General features: G+C 36.7%; 3 protein-coding genes across 5 annotated transcripts in view; 1 reads left to right on the top strand and 2 right to left on the bottom strand.

Moving 5' to 3' along the window:
• The window catches only part of jak2a (Janus kinase 2a), a 39790-nt gene extending 33906 nt beyond the window's left edge, over nucleotides 1–5884 (top strand). Inside the window, exons 20-24 of the mRNA XM_042509374.1 lie at nucleotides 882–1006; nucleotides 1644–1816; nucleotides 2155–2272; nucleotides 2559–2672; nucleotides 3110–5884. Of these exons, the coding sequence (XP_042365308.1) occupies nucleotides 882–1006; nucleotides 1644–1816; nucleotides 2155–2272; nucleotides 2559–2672; nucleotides 3110–3217 (638 nt within the window). The 3' untranslated portion in view covers nucleotides 3218–5884. The remainder of the gene's footprint in view (nucleotides 1–881; nucleotides 1007–1643; nucleotides 1817–2154; nucleotides 2273–2558; nucleotides 2673–3109) is intronic.
• Nucleotides 5885–7688: 1804 nt separating this feature from the next.
• On the bottom strand, nucleotides 7689–9656 carry rln1 (relaxin 1). Its single transcript, XM_042509866.1, has 2 exons — nucleotides 9278–9656; nucleotides 7689–8232 (listed from the first exon to the last, which is right to left on the bottom strand). The coding sequence occupies exons 1-2, from the start codon at nucleotides 9471–9473 to the stop codon at nucleotides 7895–7897; spliced, it is 534 nt and encodes a 177-aa protein (XP_042365800.1). The 5' UTR covers nucleotides 9474–9656; the 3' UTR covers nucleotides 7689–7894.
• A 381-nt stretch (nucleotides 9657–10037) lies between these two features.
• The window catches only part of plgrkt (plasminogen receptor, C-terminal lysine transmembrane protein), a 23976-nt gene continuing 13387 nt past the window's right edge, over nucleotides 10038–20626 (bottom strand). For all 3 annotated transcript variants that reach the window (XM_042508845.1, XM_042508844.1, XM_042508843.1), the window contains exons 3-5: nucleotides 14253–14383; nucleotides 13133–13242; nucleotides 10038–12216 (exon numbers count right to left, since the gene is read on the bottom strand). In XM_042508845.1, the coding sequence (XP_042364779.1) occupies nucleotides 12089–12216; nucleotides 13133–13242; nucleotides 14253–14383 (369 nt within the window). In that variant the 3' untranslated portion in view covers nucleotides 10038–12088. The remainder of the gene's footprint in view (nucleotides 12217–13132; nucleotides 13243–14252; nucleotides 14384–20626) is intronic.

The following is a 20626-nucleotide window of genomic DNA, read 5'->3' as shown; positions in this document are numbered from 1 at the left end:
GATTTTGTTTATTAACAATACAAGACACAGCAATCTAAATTAATGCTGTCAGATTCTGTTTCATAATATTTCCATAAATCATAGTTATATAGGCTGGTATTTCTACATCAGTGGTTCTAAGGACGTATTTATGCTCAGCATTAGACACATAAACGAACATGGATGGAGCCCTCTGATCGTATTCTGTGTTCACTTTGTCCTTATTTGAGCATATTTACTGAAAGTGTATGGATACGGATAAAACAGAGCAGTACGACTAGAAATCATGGAAACAGCGTAGTGTAGTTCAAGCGAGATTCAATAGGAGATTACAATTATTTTTTTTTGAAATGGCAGAAAGGAATGGAATCAGTAATTTAGTGAAAATATTTCCCACCTGTATTTAATGACCTCACACATTACTGCCATCTACAAAGTTGCCTTTGTTAAGATGACTAAAGGAATAAGAAGACTTCTGTGGTATGAAAAACAAGTCACACGTTTTATACGAACTGTAGATCACAGTAAAAGATAACATATATGTTTTCTTATATTAGAAGAAAGTATCTCTGTTCTGTGTTGACATAAAGCTAATTATTGGTCTGATTAATCTGGTTTTTAAGGGAGATCTAAGAGGGCTTCAGTGTTTTGATCTTTTTTTATTCTTACGACAGAGCAAACTTTCCTAATCAGCTTGTTCCGTGATTTAATATTACCAGCCTGGCAGATTTAGTTATATATAATAATGTCTTTACAGTCCCCACATTTGCTGCCTAGGGCGTCAGTGACCATGCCCATGAAACAAATAAATCTTAATTTTCTCAGAGGCCTCCACTCAACTGCTCTCACGTCATATATTTTTTTTCTCTTAAGTATCACACTTAACTTGTTTGTTCCTGCAGGACGGAGGAACCTACGGCTGATCATGGAGTATCTCCCCTACGGCAGCTTGAGAGATTATCTCATCAAACACAAGGACCGCTTTGATTTCAACAAACTGCTCCATTATGCGTCACAGATCTGCAAGGTAATGTGAGGCAGTAGGTGGTGCGGACTTGTCATACATACATACTGGTATATTGAACATTGAAACAGCTTTTCCTGGAGCTGCACTCCAACATAGCTACCATGTAAAATATTATTCTAAATTATTTTTACAAACCTGGGACAGTTCCCATCTTTCCTGTGTCTGTGTGTGAATGGAATGATTTAATGTATAATGTATTAAAATTACTTTTCACTTTCACTGACCTAAATATTTTAAACAACTTAAGTCCTGATAATAACGACCAAATATTCATTCATTTTCAGAAATTTAACCCTTTAAATGCCAGTTTTTTATATGATGCCTCTATGTTTTTTGAATGAAAAATAACACAAAAATATTTAGTTTCCATATACTAAATGTAACTATATCTGACATCATTGAAATAATCTTTTACACAGTGTAAAGTATATAGGTGATATATTTTTTCTTGCTTTAAAAAATATGTCTCTTGTTTCTTTAAGTGTATTTTTTTCTTTATTGCTTGCCTCTAAAAAAAAGGTAAAATATTTAAACAACAATGTGGATTACCACTATATGCATTCAATTTAGTAACAACAGTGTACATACACTACATAACCCTGTTCTTTTTCTCTGTGTGATTTTATTCATTCTTCAGGGTATGGACTATCTTGCCACTAAGCGATATATCCACAGAGACCTGGCTACCAGGAACATTTTGGTGGAAAGCGAGACAAGGGTGAAGATTGGTGATTTTGGCCTGACCAAGGTGCTGCCACAGGACAAAGAGTACTACACTGTCAGAGAGCCCGGGGAAAGCCCCATCTTTTGGTGAGGACGACACACTGTTATTATTAGCGGTTCAAGAGATATTTTCAGATTTTTATGGGTTGACCTTTATAGAGACCAAAAATCGACTGTTTTTGAGCTCTTTTTCAGTGTTAGTGACCCTTTGTGACGTTAAACATGGGTGTTAAAGATAAGATCATTTGATTTACACAGAGGAAAATCAGACTTATTTATACAGCCAGAACGTGTGTGTTTCTTTCATGCCTTCATATCTGTCTGCTTGTAATGAAGGACTTAGTGTTGACGGTTTAAAGATGTGTGCTTCATTATGCATATGTATGTTATGTACTGTACATATTATGTGGTGCGGTGTTTTGCAGGTATGCTCCAGAGTCGCTGACAGAGAGCAAGTTCTCTGTGGGATCAGATGTTTGGAGTTTCGGTGTCGTCCTCTATGAACTCTTTACATACAGTGACAAGAACTGCAGCCCACCCGCGGTACTGCACTTCCTCTGTCTTTCTGTGTTTTACTTCTGGTTTTTAGTTTGACAATTTTACTTTTGTATGATTTAACCATTTTTTTATCCTACTTTTTATGGCTTCGTCAACTTAATTGGGCTATTTAAAAATGGCCAGTATAATTAGTTTGAAGTGTTGTTAAAGAAATCAGTTGATTGCAGAGTGATGTACTCAAAAACAGAAAACACTTGTCATTATTTTTGGGTGGCAGTTTAAAGTTTTCACTCAGGCCAAACAAAAACTACTATTTAATATTCTTTTCCAGGTGTTTATGGACAAGATGGGGAATGAAAAGCAGGGCCAGATGATAGTCTACCATCTGATAGACCTGCTGAAACAGGGATACAGGCTGCCTGCTCCTGATAATTGTCCAAAGGAGGTCAGTGACTACAAAACTTCTTAGTTTTAAAAAAACAATAAAAACATCTCTTTGTTCAAAGCAGACTCAACACTTGTTTGTAAGGTTAAACAAACCACTTGAAAAATTCACAAGTATACCAACACCTGAGTCTCTCTAAAAGTAATAACCTCACAAGGTTTTGGATTTGCAGTATTGGATATATTAAAAATGAAACTCTTATCAAGAGCAAACGCTTTGGGAATACAAAGAAAATATTCTTTGCCCCAAGCAGAAATGGGCACCATGTCATATCATAAAATGGCATATCCAATAAAAAATGAATTGAAACCCCTTTTATTGCAAATATATTTTTCAAAACATTCAATGGCTGTGAAACTAGCCTAGTCATTAAAGTAGAATTAAACTAATTGTACCTTTTTTCTGTGATAATGTTCTTGCTCTGATGCTTCCCACAGATCTACAAGATTATGACAGACTGCTGGAACAGTGAGCCGAGGCTGCGCCCTACTTTCAAGACATTAATTCACAGTGTGGAGGCTGTGCGAGACAGCAAGGACGGATGAGCGGCATTGATCCTTGAACCTCTGACCTTTAGGTGTTTTCTCCCGGGAGGGTCCGTTGTCACAGATCTTTAAAGAACAATGAATGTCTCTGAGATGCGTGGGTTTACTGCAGCGATGCAGTCACTAGCCTCAAGTATACTTGTTGTTTTTCTTTTGATGATCTGCATGTCTGTCAGACTATTTAACATAAACTCAGATTAGGATGATGAATGGGGATATTCACTTTCTCAGCAGGATACTCACTTCTTAAAGGAGCTCTATATGATATTCACAGCATTAATATAGCAGCAAACCACTTTTTGCTATGTTCACATATTGTGGAGTAATGGCGTCCTGAGCAGTGAAAGTCACGCCGTACGTGTTTATGCCACGGGCTAGCTTGTCTCCGCCACTCTGCACTGCGCTCATACAGTGGTTACTGTTGAACTGCTGATATTAGGATGGCAGCGCTGCGTTGTGTAACAATATTAACTCTGTCAGCACTGTGGCAGTTGTTAACACTCTAAAGGCCCTGACACACCAAACCAACATCGGAGAACTAGTGGTGATGAAAGCCCCCCTCTGCATCGCCACATGCCACCTGTGTCTTGGCCAAAAAAGTTGCACATGACACAACACACTACAACTGTTGGCCAATCAGCACCTAAGTTCAGCACCTGAGTGAAAGGAAACACCCCTCCAGACCAGCAGACCAGTAGGCCCGGTCGTTTGTTATCATCATTCAAAAAGGGAGGCTGGAAGACCGTCCTGAGGCTACTTAGCCACTTAGCAAATTAACACAATCTAATGCTGAAAGACCAAAGAGTATTTTCTGTGTGGCAGTGAACAGAAACACAAACCACCACAAAGAGCTCAATGGCTAAAGAAAAACAATCTTACCTTATATAACAAGTTTGTTTCAACCTCACTCGCTCCTGACTTTAGCTCTTTGTTTACTCTCCTCACTTCCTCTTCTCGTGTGCTGAGCTGAACTGCCAGTCAAGGTGCTTTCATTCACTGAAGTTCTCCAGAGTCTCCGTCTCACCCTGAATCAGCAGAAAAAAAGCAGATTAGCATCAGCCAGGGCTAACAGTGCAGGGCGCACTACAGTGACTAGGGCGACGGATTGACCAACAGACGATTGCGGCTTGGCAGTTCAGGGCCTTTAACACTGTTTATGCTGTAAGAACTATTAACTGTTATTCATGTTAGGAGCTTTGAATATTGTATAGAGCTCCTTTAATATGACAAATAAGAATTTCACGATTATTTAGTACACTACATCTGACTCAGATAACAAAGAAAATATACATTGGATGCCTTTTATAAGATGGAGAAAATAGTGTCCTTCGATATGCGTACATGTTGTTTTACAATGTTAAATTGACAACAGTCATGGACTGGAGAAATGAATCTAAAAAAGATTTTCTCCTAACTCCAGTCAATGTTTGTTTAATGTTTAAGCCTTAAAACCAATATTAATACTAAAAATGTTTATATGGTCAACAATTAGCATTTTGTTTGTGCTCAGTCATTTAATTTTGTACTTTTTATTGTTACAAAATGAGCGGTAAATTCTTTTGTTTAACCAAAGAGGCAGTGGGATTATTAGCCATCTAGCTGCATACCTGACCTCACTGCACCGCTCACAAGTGGCTGAACATTTATGAAGAACTTGAACTGAGCAGGGATCCTCCTCCTAACATTCAGACAGACATTTGCTGGATAGTTTTAAGACTGATAAGGGACTGACCATTCATGTAAAGCCCCAGTAGTACTTCTGCCACAAGGGGACCAATAATTAAATTTCTACGGGTGGTTTCGAGTCACATTCCTGCAGTTACAATGAATGTTTTACAGATTTTCATTGCACATCGATGACGATTCTGTGTTTTCTGAGCAGATGAAGCAACAGTAGAAGCACCCACAGTGCTTTTTTTTAGTGGCGTTAGTTTCCAATGACTGCATATCTTTCCACATTACAGAGGTCAGACTTGACACATCACATGTGTTTACAGAATTTCATACAATGTGCAAACATTCAAGTACATTAAAGAAACAGCAATAACTACTCATACAGTATTATTGAACTTACGGTGTTGCCTTTGTAATTAGTTTTGGGTAAATATTTTATGAAAACAGTATGAAATTTTTAGTGTTATAAGGCTATACTATCTGTTGAATACCAAATGTAAAAGTTTATTTTTTTGAAGAGAAAAAAGTGATGAAGGGAAAAGTTTTTTTTTTCTACAGTAGCTTGTCATTGCTACTGATGATTTTATGCAAATCGTCTTCAACTTTGTTCATGTTATTATTTTTCTGCTCATTTACAGTTGTTGAAGTGCTTGTGTATATGTCAATAATGTACATGTGTATGTGTTTTGATGTGCATTACATCGACGGCAGTGGATCAGTGGTCACAAGAGGATTTATTTTTTAATGTACCAAATGTTATTGACTGAAAGTCATTTCCTCTCACCAGTTCAAACCAAAGACTATAAAAATAATGAACGTAGCCACTGTGAAGGACCCACTGGTTTATGGACGTCTGTTCTGAAGGTCTCGTCTTGGACTTGACCACATTTTTTTTTTTTTTAGTCTAAGACGGACAATTTGTGATTTTATGACCAGTCAAAAGCACAGCTGTGAGGGTTTCATTAAATAAAGGAATAAAGAAGGTCAAGTTGATTTCAGCTCCTTAGTGTTTGTTTGTATGGGTTTACTCATAGAAAACAAGGGAAAATTCCCACACATAAAATTAATCTTTGCAATGCCTTTTGATCATTTTATCAATACATTTCTCACGGTGCACTTACACATATATAGAGAATGGCAATGAAACAGGTGAATGAAGTTGAATATTTGTTTTGTGAGTGTTTCAATAGGAATGTTAGTCTTTCAGATTAGTTTGAGGAGTGCTTATGGTTTGCATGCGCCACATTCTGACTGTGTCACGCAGTGTGGGACTTGTACTGGTCTTAGTCCTGGTCTTGACACAATCTCGATAAACTGTGGTCTCAGTCATGACTAGGTCTTGGTTTATGTGATCTTGACTAAAACATTGCTGTTTTGCATTTTGGCTGATACTATTTTGAATTTTTGGAGCCAGAGTTGACCATATTTCAATGAGAACTGGGGAGGAGTGAGAGGTGGATCTGACTCTTATGCCTAGCAGACAGCCTGTCATTCATAGCAGCCGCACCCTTAATCATGAATAAAGTAAACTGTAAACATGTTTATTTCTGCTGTAAAGTTGAGCATTTTAACATGGATGTCTATGTGGATTGACTCACTTTTGGAGCCAGCCTCTAGTGTCCATTCAAGACTGCAGTTTTTGGCACTTCTGCATTGTCTTTGGCTTTCAGCCCCAGAGGTCTGGAACAGCATCTTTCTCTCTAATTAAAAAAAAAACAAACTTTTCCAGTGTTGTTTTTATGCCATCGAGAGAGGCCATGCATGCACGCACAAAATGTCAAAGGATGGACATTCTCACATCGCTAAGGATGAGTCATCGTCGTCATCACTTCCAAACATATAGTGTGTCTGTAAGCTCCCACGCTTTAACCTCTGGGCAGAATCATGCTGGTCTGAATATATTATTCACATCAAGTCTGTTGTGAATGAAAGACTGTCAGTTTCTTCAGAGTTGCTGTAAAGCCAAAGAAAATGTTGGTGCCTAATGGATTTTTATTTTTTTCTCCAGATTTTTTTTACTCATACATCCATTATTATGATATATGTTCATCTAGACCAAATATGTTTATTCTGTGTATCATTTTTCATGCAAAGATGTTAAAAAAACAGACTGAAATGGTGGCTCTTTCAAATTTGAGTTTGTTACAGTGTGAATGACAAAAGACTGATTCCTCACCTAATGGCAACAACCAGCTACCTTTAATACATTGATATTAGAGATGCATTTGTACTATATTCCAGGTGTGTATATATTTGTATTAAACAAAATGTGCATTAAAAATGTATTTTAATTTAACGTGGCTTGCTTTTCACATGAAGCTTCATCATATAGTACCCACAGTCAGACAGCTTATAGGTATTTAAAAGTTGTGTTTTGTTCAAGTTTTTCACGATTTCATTTAAACCAAAAATGATATTGTGAGATTTTGTGCAAGGGGTTGTTTGCTTTTTATGTATGCTTTTATCTGCATAACAAAGGGTTAAGAGAAAAGAATCTGCTGTTTTGCAGTGGTGTCCTGAGGGTGTTTGACAGAAAATGATCCAGCAGACGTAATGTTGTGAACAGAGGCCAGCAATAAGTTCACAGCAGCCTAAATGACACTAATGTGTGATATTGGCCTGTGCTAGTATGAACGTACGTAGTTTTGTCAGATAGTCTGCGGGCGAGAATATGGACGCTGTTTATTGCCCCAGATCCTTTCTCCGCATGTAAACAAGTATAGACAGCATATGACACTGCTCAACATTTCATATTAACAGTATTTAAAATTTATTGTCAGTGATGCTGAAAGGGCAACATACAGAACATGATCTTTATTTGAACAAAATACAGTTGAGGAGAATAAATAAAATATTTCAACCATATAATAAAATATGAGGCTAACTATAGCCTATTTAACAGCAGATGTGAACCTCATTCATCTTTCTAACCCGTCCATCACAACATTTTCAAGTCAACCCCTCTGCCATCACCCCGTCCCTCCCTCCCCTCTCCTCATCGTCTCAGCACAAGCGTCCGATATCATTCTTGGTACAGCCCTGGCTACAGCACTTCCCCGCTACACCCAAAGAAAAGTTCCTCTTCTTCTTGCTCGGTATGGCTGCAGCTGGATACCTGTCTTGCCTGCCTAAAACTGTGGATGGCTGAGATCTCTCCTTTAAGTCACTCAGCGACAGCTTGTCTTCTCTGATCCCAAATAGAGCTATAAGGTCTGCCAGGGAGTAAGAGGAGCCGATGTGGAGCGGAGAGTGGTTAGCTGCCATGAGCTCTGCACCGGATTTGAAGGTATGTTGGTTGTCCTCCGCTGAAATGTCACTATAAGAACCCCACTGTAAAGAATCTGGAGGAAAAAAATAAAAAAATAAATGATAATAATTATAGGAGTAAAATGCAACTTCACAGCAAGAAACAAATTCACATATAAGAATAAGTTCATAAAGGTGCTTTTATTTAGAGATGGTAAAAATGTAAGATGGTAAAATGGTAATTATTCGGCAAAAGGTTTTGTCCAGTTAACGATGATCATGAGCTGACCGTGGCGCTGAAATATAAGCTCTGTCTATCAGCTTTCTTACTAAAACGGTGGCCTGTGATCACCTAATCTGTTGATATGTAATAACTCACCATCTACAGTAACAAGTGCTCTGTAGAAATAATCCCTTTGAAAGCTGTACTCACATCACTATTGTGCTGGGTTCAAACACATTTTACATGTGTTTAAACCTTTGAGCCCTGAGCAAATTGGTTTGATTTCTTTTGAAAACATGGGAAAAAGGCAATGATTAACAAGAACTGTCCTGCATTTTGCAAGAAATTATTGTAAGTATTAGTAAAAGTTGTATTTGGAATATAAAAAAAAAAACTATAAATCAAACAATATGTACAATATGTATAATTGACAATAATAATTATATATTTTAAAGAATTATCATAATATTTGAACCAGTTCAGATTTTGCTTTGCTTTCTACTTTCCTGTTTTGTTTTGTTTTTGTTGCTAATTTTCATGTAATTTTTTGTATTTTTTTAAAAAAAATTAATTTCTTGCTAATTTTGGGGTCACTTAATTCTTAAGTTGCTCATTGCCTTGTTTTTCAGAGAAATCATGCCACTTTTCCCAGGTTTCACAGGGTTAATGTTGGAATGAAGAAAACATTTAGTTTCTTGCCTGTGCGCTCTTTCTTTTTCTTCCCTTTAATAATTCCTTACACTATACCATGGCTATGGGAGAATACTGTAAAATTAAAGGCATATTTTTAAATTGTTAAAAGTAGATTTTACAATAAATTTTAAAGCTTGTCCCCACACAAATTTTTGCACTGAAATTTTTTCCAGTCCAATTGCACAAATAAAGCAATAAATGAAACAGCAGAAATGTTGACTCACCTAAGTCCTCCTCTGTGGAGCGTCTCCACCGGGAGCCTCCGCAGGTGAAAATGACTGCTCTGATGAACTCTCTCCCACACAGTTTCACCCCGTAGTCCCTCGGTATGATCAGTCTGCTCATCACGTCAGCCCTCACACAGTCGCATATGCCAGCGACGCACACCACAGCCACCACAAGACTCAATCTCCACAGCATTTTCACTTGAAAACTAAAAGGAACAAGCCGGCTGGTTTGCGCTGCACGAGAGGGTCAAGCTGAGCTCCACCTCAGGTCTGATCAGTGTTTCGAATCCTGTCAGTTTCCTTCTTGTTTTTTTGTCCGTCTTGTGTTGCAGAGCAGATTTTCCTCTTTTTGCTCCCTCTATAAACCAAGTCACTGATTCACTCATCAACCTTTGTGTTTAACCCCACCCCCCCCCCACCTCTCCCCCTCACACACACACACGTCATTTAGATTGATGACAATGACGTACTTGGAGTTCTTTATAATAACAATATTAGGGGAATGTTTTTATGTGAAGTTTGAGTGTGCACATTACTCAGACTAGTTGCTGTGACGATTTTGAGACAAAGAATAGGAAGGCATGTATGATGTCTTGTACACCTCACAGGGAAGAGATTACGATAGTAAGTGCTCCACGCTTCTATTAACACTGTGTCCGTTTTTAATTTTTTAATTATTTTTTAAAGTGGTTTGGTGTTTAGGGCTTTGGAGCTTTGCATCAAACTACTATGTCACAAAATTTGATAGAAGAGAAAGTCTTGGCAATATTTCTTTTTTATTTTCAAATATATTTTCCATAATGTCAAACATGAGTTAAAATTAATACACATCGCATAAATATCAGCACCAGCATATTTTACATCCACTGAATATATCTGTGTTTTTGTGTAACAAAAATGAAAGTTACAGGTGCACCAACTACACCTCTGATATAAAGCTCCTTAGCACTCTAATTTAACCTCCATAAATGACCAAAAGCTTTAGTGCTTCAGTTTGAAATGATAAAAATCTTTTGCTGTCAGGATAAATATCTGCAGTGTTGAAAATGTTCCCAAATAAAAATTTGATATGAAAATTTTGATCACTCTTTGATTATTGCTTTGACAGCAAGCGTACCTGCCTGACAGGAAATATCAGATATCTAATGTTAAACCCAAAAGTTAAGCATCTAACAAGCAAACACAGCAGAGTTTGTGCACCAAAACAGAGCTAAAAAGCATGAATATTGCATAATGTGAATATTGCATTTGTACGTTTCAGGTTGCAAGAAATACACACCAATGTTTGTTGCTTTGTGTCTGCCTCGTGTGCAAGTAGGCAACTGTTTGCTCAAATATCAGCCGTAATTCCTCGATAACCTCAGACAGTGTGAGGGTTACGTTACTGTGAGTGTGTTGAAGAGTCTGTCGGTCCTCTAGTGGTCAAAAGTCACTTAATGCATCTTTAACTAAAACATGATCAACAAGAATAAAAACAGCTTGTTGAGACATACGCTGTATCCCAATGCCATACGACATACTGACGCTAAGCTTCTTTTTAGGAGCTGTTGTGTTCAAACTGAAAATATGACAAACTAAACTGAAATTAGACAGCATGCCTACTAAAAACCATCGATTGTTGAGTTTGTTGATGATGCACTATCATCCCTCAAAATGTTATGTATAAAAGAAATAGCGCTGCACCAGCTGGTTAAAATAATTTGTGGTGAAACAGCTCAAAATATTAATTCTTTAAGGGGCAATATGTCCTGTCTAAACCTTGATAAGATCAGATACTCAGTTTGTGACTCAAAAAATTCCATAGATGTGGCGATAACCACCAAGAACAGACAAACCAAACACCTGCGTTGGCCGTGTAGTTCTCCTACAGTTTCACTTCTGCAACATCGCCACTAGATGTCACTAAATCCTCCACAGTCTAGATTTTATCCTATGTTTTCTTTATTTAAACTGACAGGTAATAATAGATTATGACATAACTTAATATGACCCTCTCTATCAAAATGATGGACAATGAGAAAGTCTCTCAGGTCTACGCACCCTTTAATATATAGAACTTTGCCTGTAAATGGCGCCTGTGGGGTTGAGGAATAATTCGTGGAAGATTACATGTTGTGTTCCAATATCATCAATGCACTTTCTTAAATTGACATATCTGTTGTGCACTCTAAAGATTTCCTGTGTATAACTTTGTCACTTCTTTAAATTTCAATAAACTTTTAATAAACTTTATTATACTAAACTTTTAATACTAATACTAAACATTTTGATGTCTCTTTGTAAAGTTAAAGTGGCAGTAGCTGTCCAAAGTTGCAGTTACATATTGTATCATTATCTGTTCATATAATATGTAAAAGTATGTTCATAGTTTTTTATAGAAATTGGTAAAATAAGTAACAGATTAGTATGTAGTACATAAGGTTGGGATTTGGTCTGGATTTGGGACACAGCTTCAGTCTCCTTGTAACTAGATTAAACGGGTTGAATGTAATTGAAGCAAATAGTTATACTACAGATTGATTTTATGATATTCTAAAGAACTGACAGTGCATTCCTAATCAACTCAAGTATTTTGTTTGGGATAAAAATATGTGTTTTGCTACTGATGCACCTCTAATAACAATAACCACTGAAATAACTTTAACATTATATCGGGACTTATTTGACCTGAGGTCCATGATACAGAATTAGTGCAAACCATAGACTCAATAGCGTCGAAAAGGCAGTTTGACAGTTTTTTCAAGCAAAAGCAGAATGGGTGAATGCATCGACTGGACGGTTATAATTCTGTCTCAAATAACCAACAAGTCATTTCTCCAAGAAGGAGGTGAGGCTGCTTCGAGCACGGCGGGCTTTCTCTATGCTATCAAAAGTCGGAGTCCCGTGAGGCAAGTCCAGACGGTCATGTTCAGACGTCATGATGCTCTCAGCCTCACCTGATGGTACAATCGAGAAAAAAAAAAGTGTTTTATCGGGGTCAATGGATGTCTGTGAAACCTGCTATTTTTGTCCTTCACATTCAGCAGCTGCGTTATAATCTCTTTTCAAATAAGCTACTTTATTTGTTAATGAGTCATATAATTAATGATAATTTTGGGGTGTCTACAGAGAAAAAATTGAAGATACGATGTATTGTAGTGTTATTATACATGTTACAGTTTTATATGTGTGTATGCTTTGATATTCCAAAATGATTTGGGCATGTGCGATATTGTTATTCATTGAGTCAAATGGAAAACTTGCTACGTCTTTGGGAACAGACATAATTCTATTTTAATGTTATTATTTTTAATATCTGTTGGTGCATTTAGTGTGTGGCATGGAGGGGGCTGCCACTACATTTTATTCTGGATTACACTGAAGAAAAAAATGACTTAAAATGGCAGGAGTGTGTGTATGTGTATGTGTATGTGTATGTGTATGTCTGACCAACCACTTAATTCTCACCATTTATATGAATCTGTGATAGTGCTACAGATTAACACTTAGCGTTTCTGAAAAGGGCATTTTTGTTACACTTCTGATGATAGTGGATCTCAGTGTAACAGCTGCCACGAATGTTGAAGCAAATGTGGCTGAAATTCAGTCAATCTTCAAACGTACAAGGTTGTTTGTAGTATTGTGTTCAGTAAAAACTCCTGCGGTTTGTTTTTGGTTTAAAGCTGAACATGAGTCCATGTCTGTTGCTCAGAATTAGGATTAAAATGTGTTAACTAAATATTTTAAAGGTTTCACTACAAAAAATCGTATTTTAAATATATGTGAAAAGAAAATAGATACCACTTTTAAACACATCTGGCCAGTATTAATGTTTGTTCGTGTTGGGTAATGATGACAGCTGGTTAGTCCTACCTCTCATGCGATAAATAAGTGTCCCATAGGCGCTGTCCATCTGGTAGGTCAATATAAAGCCAAGAGGGATGATTGGAGCCAGAAGGAATGGTTTCTTTCTTTTAATGGCACTATAGAAAAGTAGAAAAACAAAAAGAAGACCTTTTTAGTATTTTCCACTATAATAATGTGATAAAAAGATAAGTTAAACAAAACACTCACAGGCTACACAATTATATATACATAAAACTGAATCTGCAATTTGCCTTAAAACACACACCATAATACATCTTGTGAACACTGAATGACAAATTGTGGAAAATGTCAAGTTAACTGAACTCATGATCATTAAGATACTGTCATATATATGCTAGGCTGCTCTAGCACCACCTAGAGGTGTCTCGTGATTCTTAGCAAGACTAAAACTGCCACACGGTTGAACTTGTGTTGAGAACATAAAAAGAGCTTACACAGAGATGCACCAGTGAGGGCTAATAGACTGTGATTCATTTAATATGGACTTAAAGCTGTCATATGCAAGCTAATACAGGTTCTCTCACTGTGCATTTTTAGAGTTAATCGCTAGGTGAATTTTTAAGGTACTAGTTCACCCCAAAATCCAAAATAAACATTATTCCTTTTACCTGTAGTGCTATTAATCAATCTATGTTGATTTGATGTGAGTTGCAGAGTTTACCAGATATCAGCCATAGAGATGTCTGCCTCCTCTCCACAGACCTTGTTGTGAGCAGTTTCATGTAGGAACTATTTTTTTTCTACAGAACTACATCTATCAGCTATCCGTATCGCTGTGCAGAAGGAGGCGTGCACTGAGTTAGCTAATGTACAGCTTAGCCAAGGACGACACCTTTAAAGTTCAACGTACATCTCCTGCTGTCACCACCACGAGCTTCTTGTCCACGAACCACAAGCCGAGTGCCATCTAGTTCCATTATGTTGGAGAAAAGGCAAACATCTCTACAGCTAATATCTCCAACACTCGACAACTCACACCGATTGATAAAAAGCACTACAGGTAAAAGGACAAATATGTATTTTTGATTTTGGGCTGAACTGTTCCTTTAATGTTAAATAATATACCTCGACTTAACTTCTTTGAGTGGTTGTAAATAAAACTCACCCTACAGTGAGTCCAACTGCAGCCACTGTAAAGAAAGTCCCAAAGTATTTGAGAAACTCTCTGGACCAGGCAACCTGCATCGCCATCTGTCTCTCTCTCATCTGGTTCTGCATCAGGATCTGACGCTCCATCTACACACAAACACAAGAGAAAGGACACCATGGATGTCAAAACAGACCTTTAAAACCAAATACGGACTGTGTTATACCTCTCAGTGTGCAACACTTGATGATCAGAAAAACTTGTTTCAGGAATTCAAAATAAAAAAAAAAAAAACCAAATACTAGAGCCTATTACTATCTTATCGCAAAAACAAAAAATGATTAGCACCACAAATAACAGAGATATGTTTGGGGCATCTTTATTATATAGTTTGTCACCAGAGTGCACTGAAAAGTTTATTTTTCAAATGCAATATCTTGGCCACATTTAGCCTGGAGCTAAATTTGATGAATAGTATGTTTTAGTTATTTGTTTATGGGAAAAAGAAGATGCATGCTATACATGCTACATGTTATTGTGCATCCCTAGAATAAAGTAATTATTGGTTTATCACAGAAATGAGACAGACAGTCAGAGGGACAAAGACAGGGTCAAAGGAATGAGGGACAGCTACTCTAGTCTCAGAAACATCTTGTCCATACTGATGAAGCTCGGTCAGATGAATCTTTTGTCTGCTTTCCTGTTTGACGCTCACTCACATCTACATGCACACATACGTGTTTCCTGCATGACAATTGCTAATTACTAAGTGACATTCTCATTTAAAAAGCCTCTTTATTATCAAAGAAATGAATGTGTCAAAGATGAGCTTTTATTTCCATTTGACATTAACTCACTGAGGATGCAAAGAAAAAAAAAGACCACAGAACCATTCAAATGAGTCAATGATGCAAGTGGATGACAAAAATTACAACATGTCTGAGAAGCAATGCTTTGATTTCTGACTTTTTACTCATATACAGTTCAACTTCACATGACACTAATATGAAGCTTAAATGAATCAAACTGACTGGTGGCACACACTTACTCATCGGTACTGCTAAATTAGCGTACATTTGCTTACTTACTTGCCCTTTATACACCCTTGCATATCCATATTATATTTTATACCACTGTCAATAGTGTATAGACTATCCTATAGATTTATTCATATTTATACCACAGTACATCTTTAGGATTTATAGTGTGTACACAGCATTCCTTTAATATATCTATTTGTGCACTTGCACACTGTGCATGTGCACTGCCTACCGTAACAGCTGTACATTTCACGTAATTCATATACCGTATCTTAGCGTATTCAATACACACCTGTACCCTGTGCCATGAAAATAAAGCTGAATTTAATCTAATTAAATAAATATGGACTACAAAAAACAGAGATTAACAGGGACAACAATATTTATTTAAGCGGTCTAGGGATAGGCGTGAGTACTTGATATGGACGTTTGTATTTATTTAAAGACATATCAAGCCTAAGTAATAAATATAAATGTAATTTTACTCTCTTCTAAATTAACCGTTTACAGCTTTTGGACATGATGCAGAGATGTAACTGCTATCTATTAATATCTGCACTGATCCATATGGCAAAAATGATAGAGCTGCACAACAACAGATAACATTCAGTGTTTTCAGTAAGATATATCTCGATGTAATGTTACAGGCAGAATGGGGAGCAGATGTAAGAGTGACGTTTGGAAGTACTTTGACACAACACACAAAATGAATGTAGATGAATGTTATGTAGACTAATCTCTATAGTCTGAATAGTGCAGAAAGATAGGCTAACCCCAACCTTAACCTGCATTTTTGCTTTTCTGTTCATTTCAGATCCTATTTTGTGTTAGATCTTATTTTTTTGCTCGTACTCGAGTCCACTATAATAATTAAATGTGAGTACCTGTATGGAAATTACTTAAAATCCCTCATTAAAACATTTTCCAAACACACAGACTGACTTGTATCACTGAGAGAATTAAAAAAAAACTCTTAACATGCCACAAATGCTGCAATCAACTAACTTAACACTGTGAATACTTGTTGAGGGCACTTCATACCCTGCATACCCACATGGATGGACATTACTAAAGTGCACAGAATTAAAAAGTACTGTTTCATTTGGGCTGCTGTTGAAATTTGAGTCCTTGCAAGAAACTCAACAAAACATCTACATGTAGGTGACAGAGAAAGACACTTTTGAGCTACGCTATAGGGTGCAGGAGTTTCTGAATGTACAAGTCAGTTAATTTAAACACTGTTTCATGAAGGAGCCGCCCTCATATTGACCAACTCCCAGCATTTGATTTGCTTAACTCATCAAGATGAATAAATAACGGGAACCCTGATGAACAATTCCTTGGGGCCTGACAGTAAGAATAATCAAATTTTCAATCATGGAAAATTGTCTTTCAGTTAAATAAAATTATAATTCACATTTCTGGTTAGTAATGTTTCCATATAGTGACAAATTTTTTTAAATCAAAGCTTTATGTAGATTTCATACATCTGCCTTTTATGTTTATCTAGATCTAATTCACAAGGCAACTCTTCTCACAGAAACTGTAACAGCACCAATCAAAAACCTTTGTTAGTTAATACATAATAGAATTTATTTTTCCTGTTTTGACAGTGTGAAGAAACACAAATGGGGTGATTTGCTACTAATAACAGTCAGTTGTAAAGTACAAAGAAAGGTGTAAAACTAAGAAAACACGTCAGGAGGGTTATTATGTAATCACCGGGCTAAGATCCATTCGGTAAAAGCACAGTAAAAGGTACTTCTGTTGAGCACAATCAATGTGTATCTAATATGGTTGGTAAGCATGCTGTTACACTGATTGAGGGGAAGTTATAATTGGTTGTTGAGCAGAATTGAAAACAGCTGTGAAAAAATGGTTGTTTTCAGGGTTGCCGGGTAACAGTAAAGAGTGGGAAAGGGTTCAGGTTTATAAAAAAAAAAAAAAGTTTGCATTACAACAAAAAAATCCCCTCAACACATTTAAGCTATAAAACATTAAAGGAAACCATCCATAGCATCATTTAATCATAAGCTGGTAATACAGGTATGCACTTCCATGTATGCATAAGAAATTTCTATGTACATTTTGCTACTGTATTTCATCATGAAACTTGGAAAAAACTTTGAAATCCACAACAGTAATAAAGCTGACTACAACTACTTCCCCTTCCTGGAAAGAGAAGGCTACAAACTTTTGAATGCCCCAAGGGTGAGTGTGTCATACTCCAGAGATATACTGGGTGGAGTAAAGTTTCAAATTATTGGAAATTACAGGAGCTCTCTCTGCCATCAACTGTACCAGTTCTCTGTGGCTCTACTGCGGTAAATTAGTGACCATAGTGACCTCCAGAACACGTCATAAAATGAGACAAAGCTGAAAGAAAACAAATGCAGCAGGTGTTGTTAATAAGTCAATGAGTTTTGATTAGACCCCTTTCTGGGAACAGTAAGGGGAGATTACCATTATTTCATTCCCTTATGATCAAGAAATGTGTAATGAAAAGGACAGTCATTCCTTCGCTCATCATGGTTGCAAAACAGGAACCAGAGATACGAGATGTCTGCTTTGATATAAACTACATGGAAACTACCCACTGCTTGTCATTGATTTTATCCCATTAGTCACCTGTGTGTGAGTTGGGCGGTGAATAATTGATCTGTGGATCTGTTCAGAGCTGATCAGATCAGATTGATGGAGAGGAGCAGCTACTGCAGAGGCGAGTTAGAGCGAGGGCTGTACCCAACTCAGAATTATGTCTGTCGAGTCAGGTTCGGCCGGTAAATATGAATATCCCAGGATTTTTTTTTTTTTCCCCAGAAGTTTTATAATTCAATTATATAATAATAATTATACAATTATATATAATAATTCAATCTTGATCATTTTGATGTCATTAGCTGCGTTTACATGCACACTTTTTGTTCGTCTGATTGAAATCAATCTGATTTCAGATCAACTGTTTACATGGGATGTCCTCTAAAACGATCTGGTGTTTACACGTGCTGAGACATGTAAACGAGCAGCTGTGTGACATGCGCAAAAATTATGAATATAGTAACTTGACAGGGCTGCCAACTTTCGCATTGACCATGAGGCACATGCAACTGACACTTTTCACACGCTCTCACATCACAATTGAATTTTCTCGTAGTGAAAAGTAAATAACGGAAAACTTCTGACAGCAGCAGTAAGTGGGTTACTATGGTTACAGGGCAATCCAAGCCGCTCAGAAAGACTTTTTCCTTTAGACTTACATTAGGAAAGAGACATCAGTGGAAAATTTTTTGTAAGCATCACAACCCCTGTGAAATGAAATTTCACTATCAAGATTTAATCTATTCAGTTCAATAACATTTGAAAAGACTTAAAAGAGCCAGAAGACTACATCTTTGACTGCCATTCAAGCTAGCAACACACTAAACTAGAAGTAATTCGCTCCGGGTAATGTGCAGAAGTTACCTGCTCAGGCATTCTCAGCTGCGCTACGCCACCACAAATCTCTAGTGTGCATGCCATATAGGCCCCATAATGCAGAAAATCCAGGTACTTTCATTATGCAGAAATATTGGGTTTTTGCTTAAAGTGCTACTTAGCAGTTCTCATAGGAATTAACGTTGCCCCGCCTCCGTGCTGTATCCAGATCTTCTTAATACATCCATGAAACTAACAGCTAAAATGGATATTAACCCTCTGTTCAGCACAGTATTTGCTGTTCTTTTGATACTCTTAATCAAGCAACAGCACGATACCATCGTACTTCTACTGGAGGTTATAGAGGAGAAGAAGGCCAGCACACAGATCATCCACAGAAAGAACGCTTCATCGTTTACATGATACAAATTTTCTTTTGATCGGTTTATAAAAAGGTTTATGCAACCAATTGAAATTTGAATCAGTTTGGGTCTGTTTTCAGTTGATTGAGGTGTTTATATGGATCATGTTTAATCGGTTTTTAAACTCATTCTAATCAGATCAGTAGCCTCTTATTGCACAGTCTTTTTTAATGACTGCTGGAGGGCATCCTTACAATGCTTTTATGTGTTTTTTGTTTCATTTTACGCTATTCTGTTGATTGTTGAGAGCTTGAGGATGCAAGACAAATTTGTGTGAAAACGGAAAATAAAGTATCACCTTATCTTATTTCAACATGCCTATTAATTTACGTCACAGAAAAACTTCTCAAAAGTTTAATATTGTTTAACAGCAACCAGTTTACAATTGGCAAAATCATCATTCAATTTATAATGTAAAGGATAATTAAGCAAGATAACATATCCAACTGTCAGCTATTGGCATATGACCGTTTTTGTTACTATTTCTGACATATTTTGGTTAATTTAAGTAATTGGGGTTCGATACCCTGAACATGCTGTCTGTCAAAAATAATTAAGGCACCTTGTATTTCTCAAAGACCAACTTATATGTGACACACTTAGTTAAAATGACAAAGAACCAGTACTACCTTTATCTACATGTGTCCTTTAAAAAGAAGACAAAATTGTGTCTCTGTTGGTTTGAAGGCAAGCTTGGACAAGCGGATGAGACAGTGTCTGGACAGAGCAGTGAAGAAAAAGTGAAAGACAGAAATGAGCCACGATGAGTTCACTCCAAAAGTGACAAGGTGAGAGAAAAGCTGAAACATAAGCGGGAAATTCACTGACATTTTCTAAAGGCTGCAAGCATACACAAAGCAGGACTATTCCTGGAAAACTGACAAAAACTAACACACAAATTATCACGGTCAACATACTGAAAGAGGTGGATGTAACAGACAGGAAGAGGAAAAACAATAACACATTATACAATTTATGACACAAACACATAGAGATATTATGGCTATCATGTCATTTGCTCTTATATGTCCTGAAAATTTTTTTCTTGACAATTTAAATACAAAAATGTTTTATTTTTTTAATCATATGTAATTGTTTTAATTATAATGCAAAAATAAAAAGCAAAATTTAAACAACTCTAAACATGTAAAGCTGTTTTGACTTCTGCTTTCTATTCAAATGTGCTTTACACAAAATCCTGCAGTGGACAATAGAAGAGTTTGACTGTGATTCATATTAACATTTTGGTCAGTATATCACATAACTAGTTTAGCCTTGTTCCTTTCATCTCAGGGATATACATATAGCTAATACTAAATACAGATTACTTTTATTGTTTTTTTCTGTATGCTTTAACTAATATTAAATCATAGCACTTCAGTTTTAGCTACTATGCACTGACTTCCAGTACCTTTTATCAGTGTTTATATGATTATGAATTGCATGTAAGCCACATCATGGCAGAAGCTTCAATTTGACTATGTTAAACCTCCCAGGGTGCCAGTCATCATATGAC

This window comes from Plectropomus leopardus, chromosome 20 (genome assembly GCF_008729295.1).
Source record: "Plectropomus leopardus isolate mb chromosome 20, YSFRI_Pleo_2.0, whole genome shotgun sequence".
In the NCBI taxonomy this organism is placed as follows: domain Eukaryota; kingdom Metazoa; phylum Chordata; class Actinopteri; order Perciformes; family Serranidae; genus Plectropomus; species Plectropomus leopardus.
Note: the sequence above shows the minus strand (reverse complement) of the source record. Positions and strands in the feature narration are given on the sequence as shown.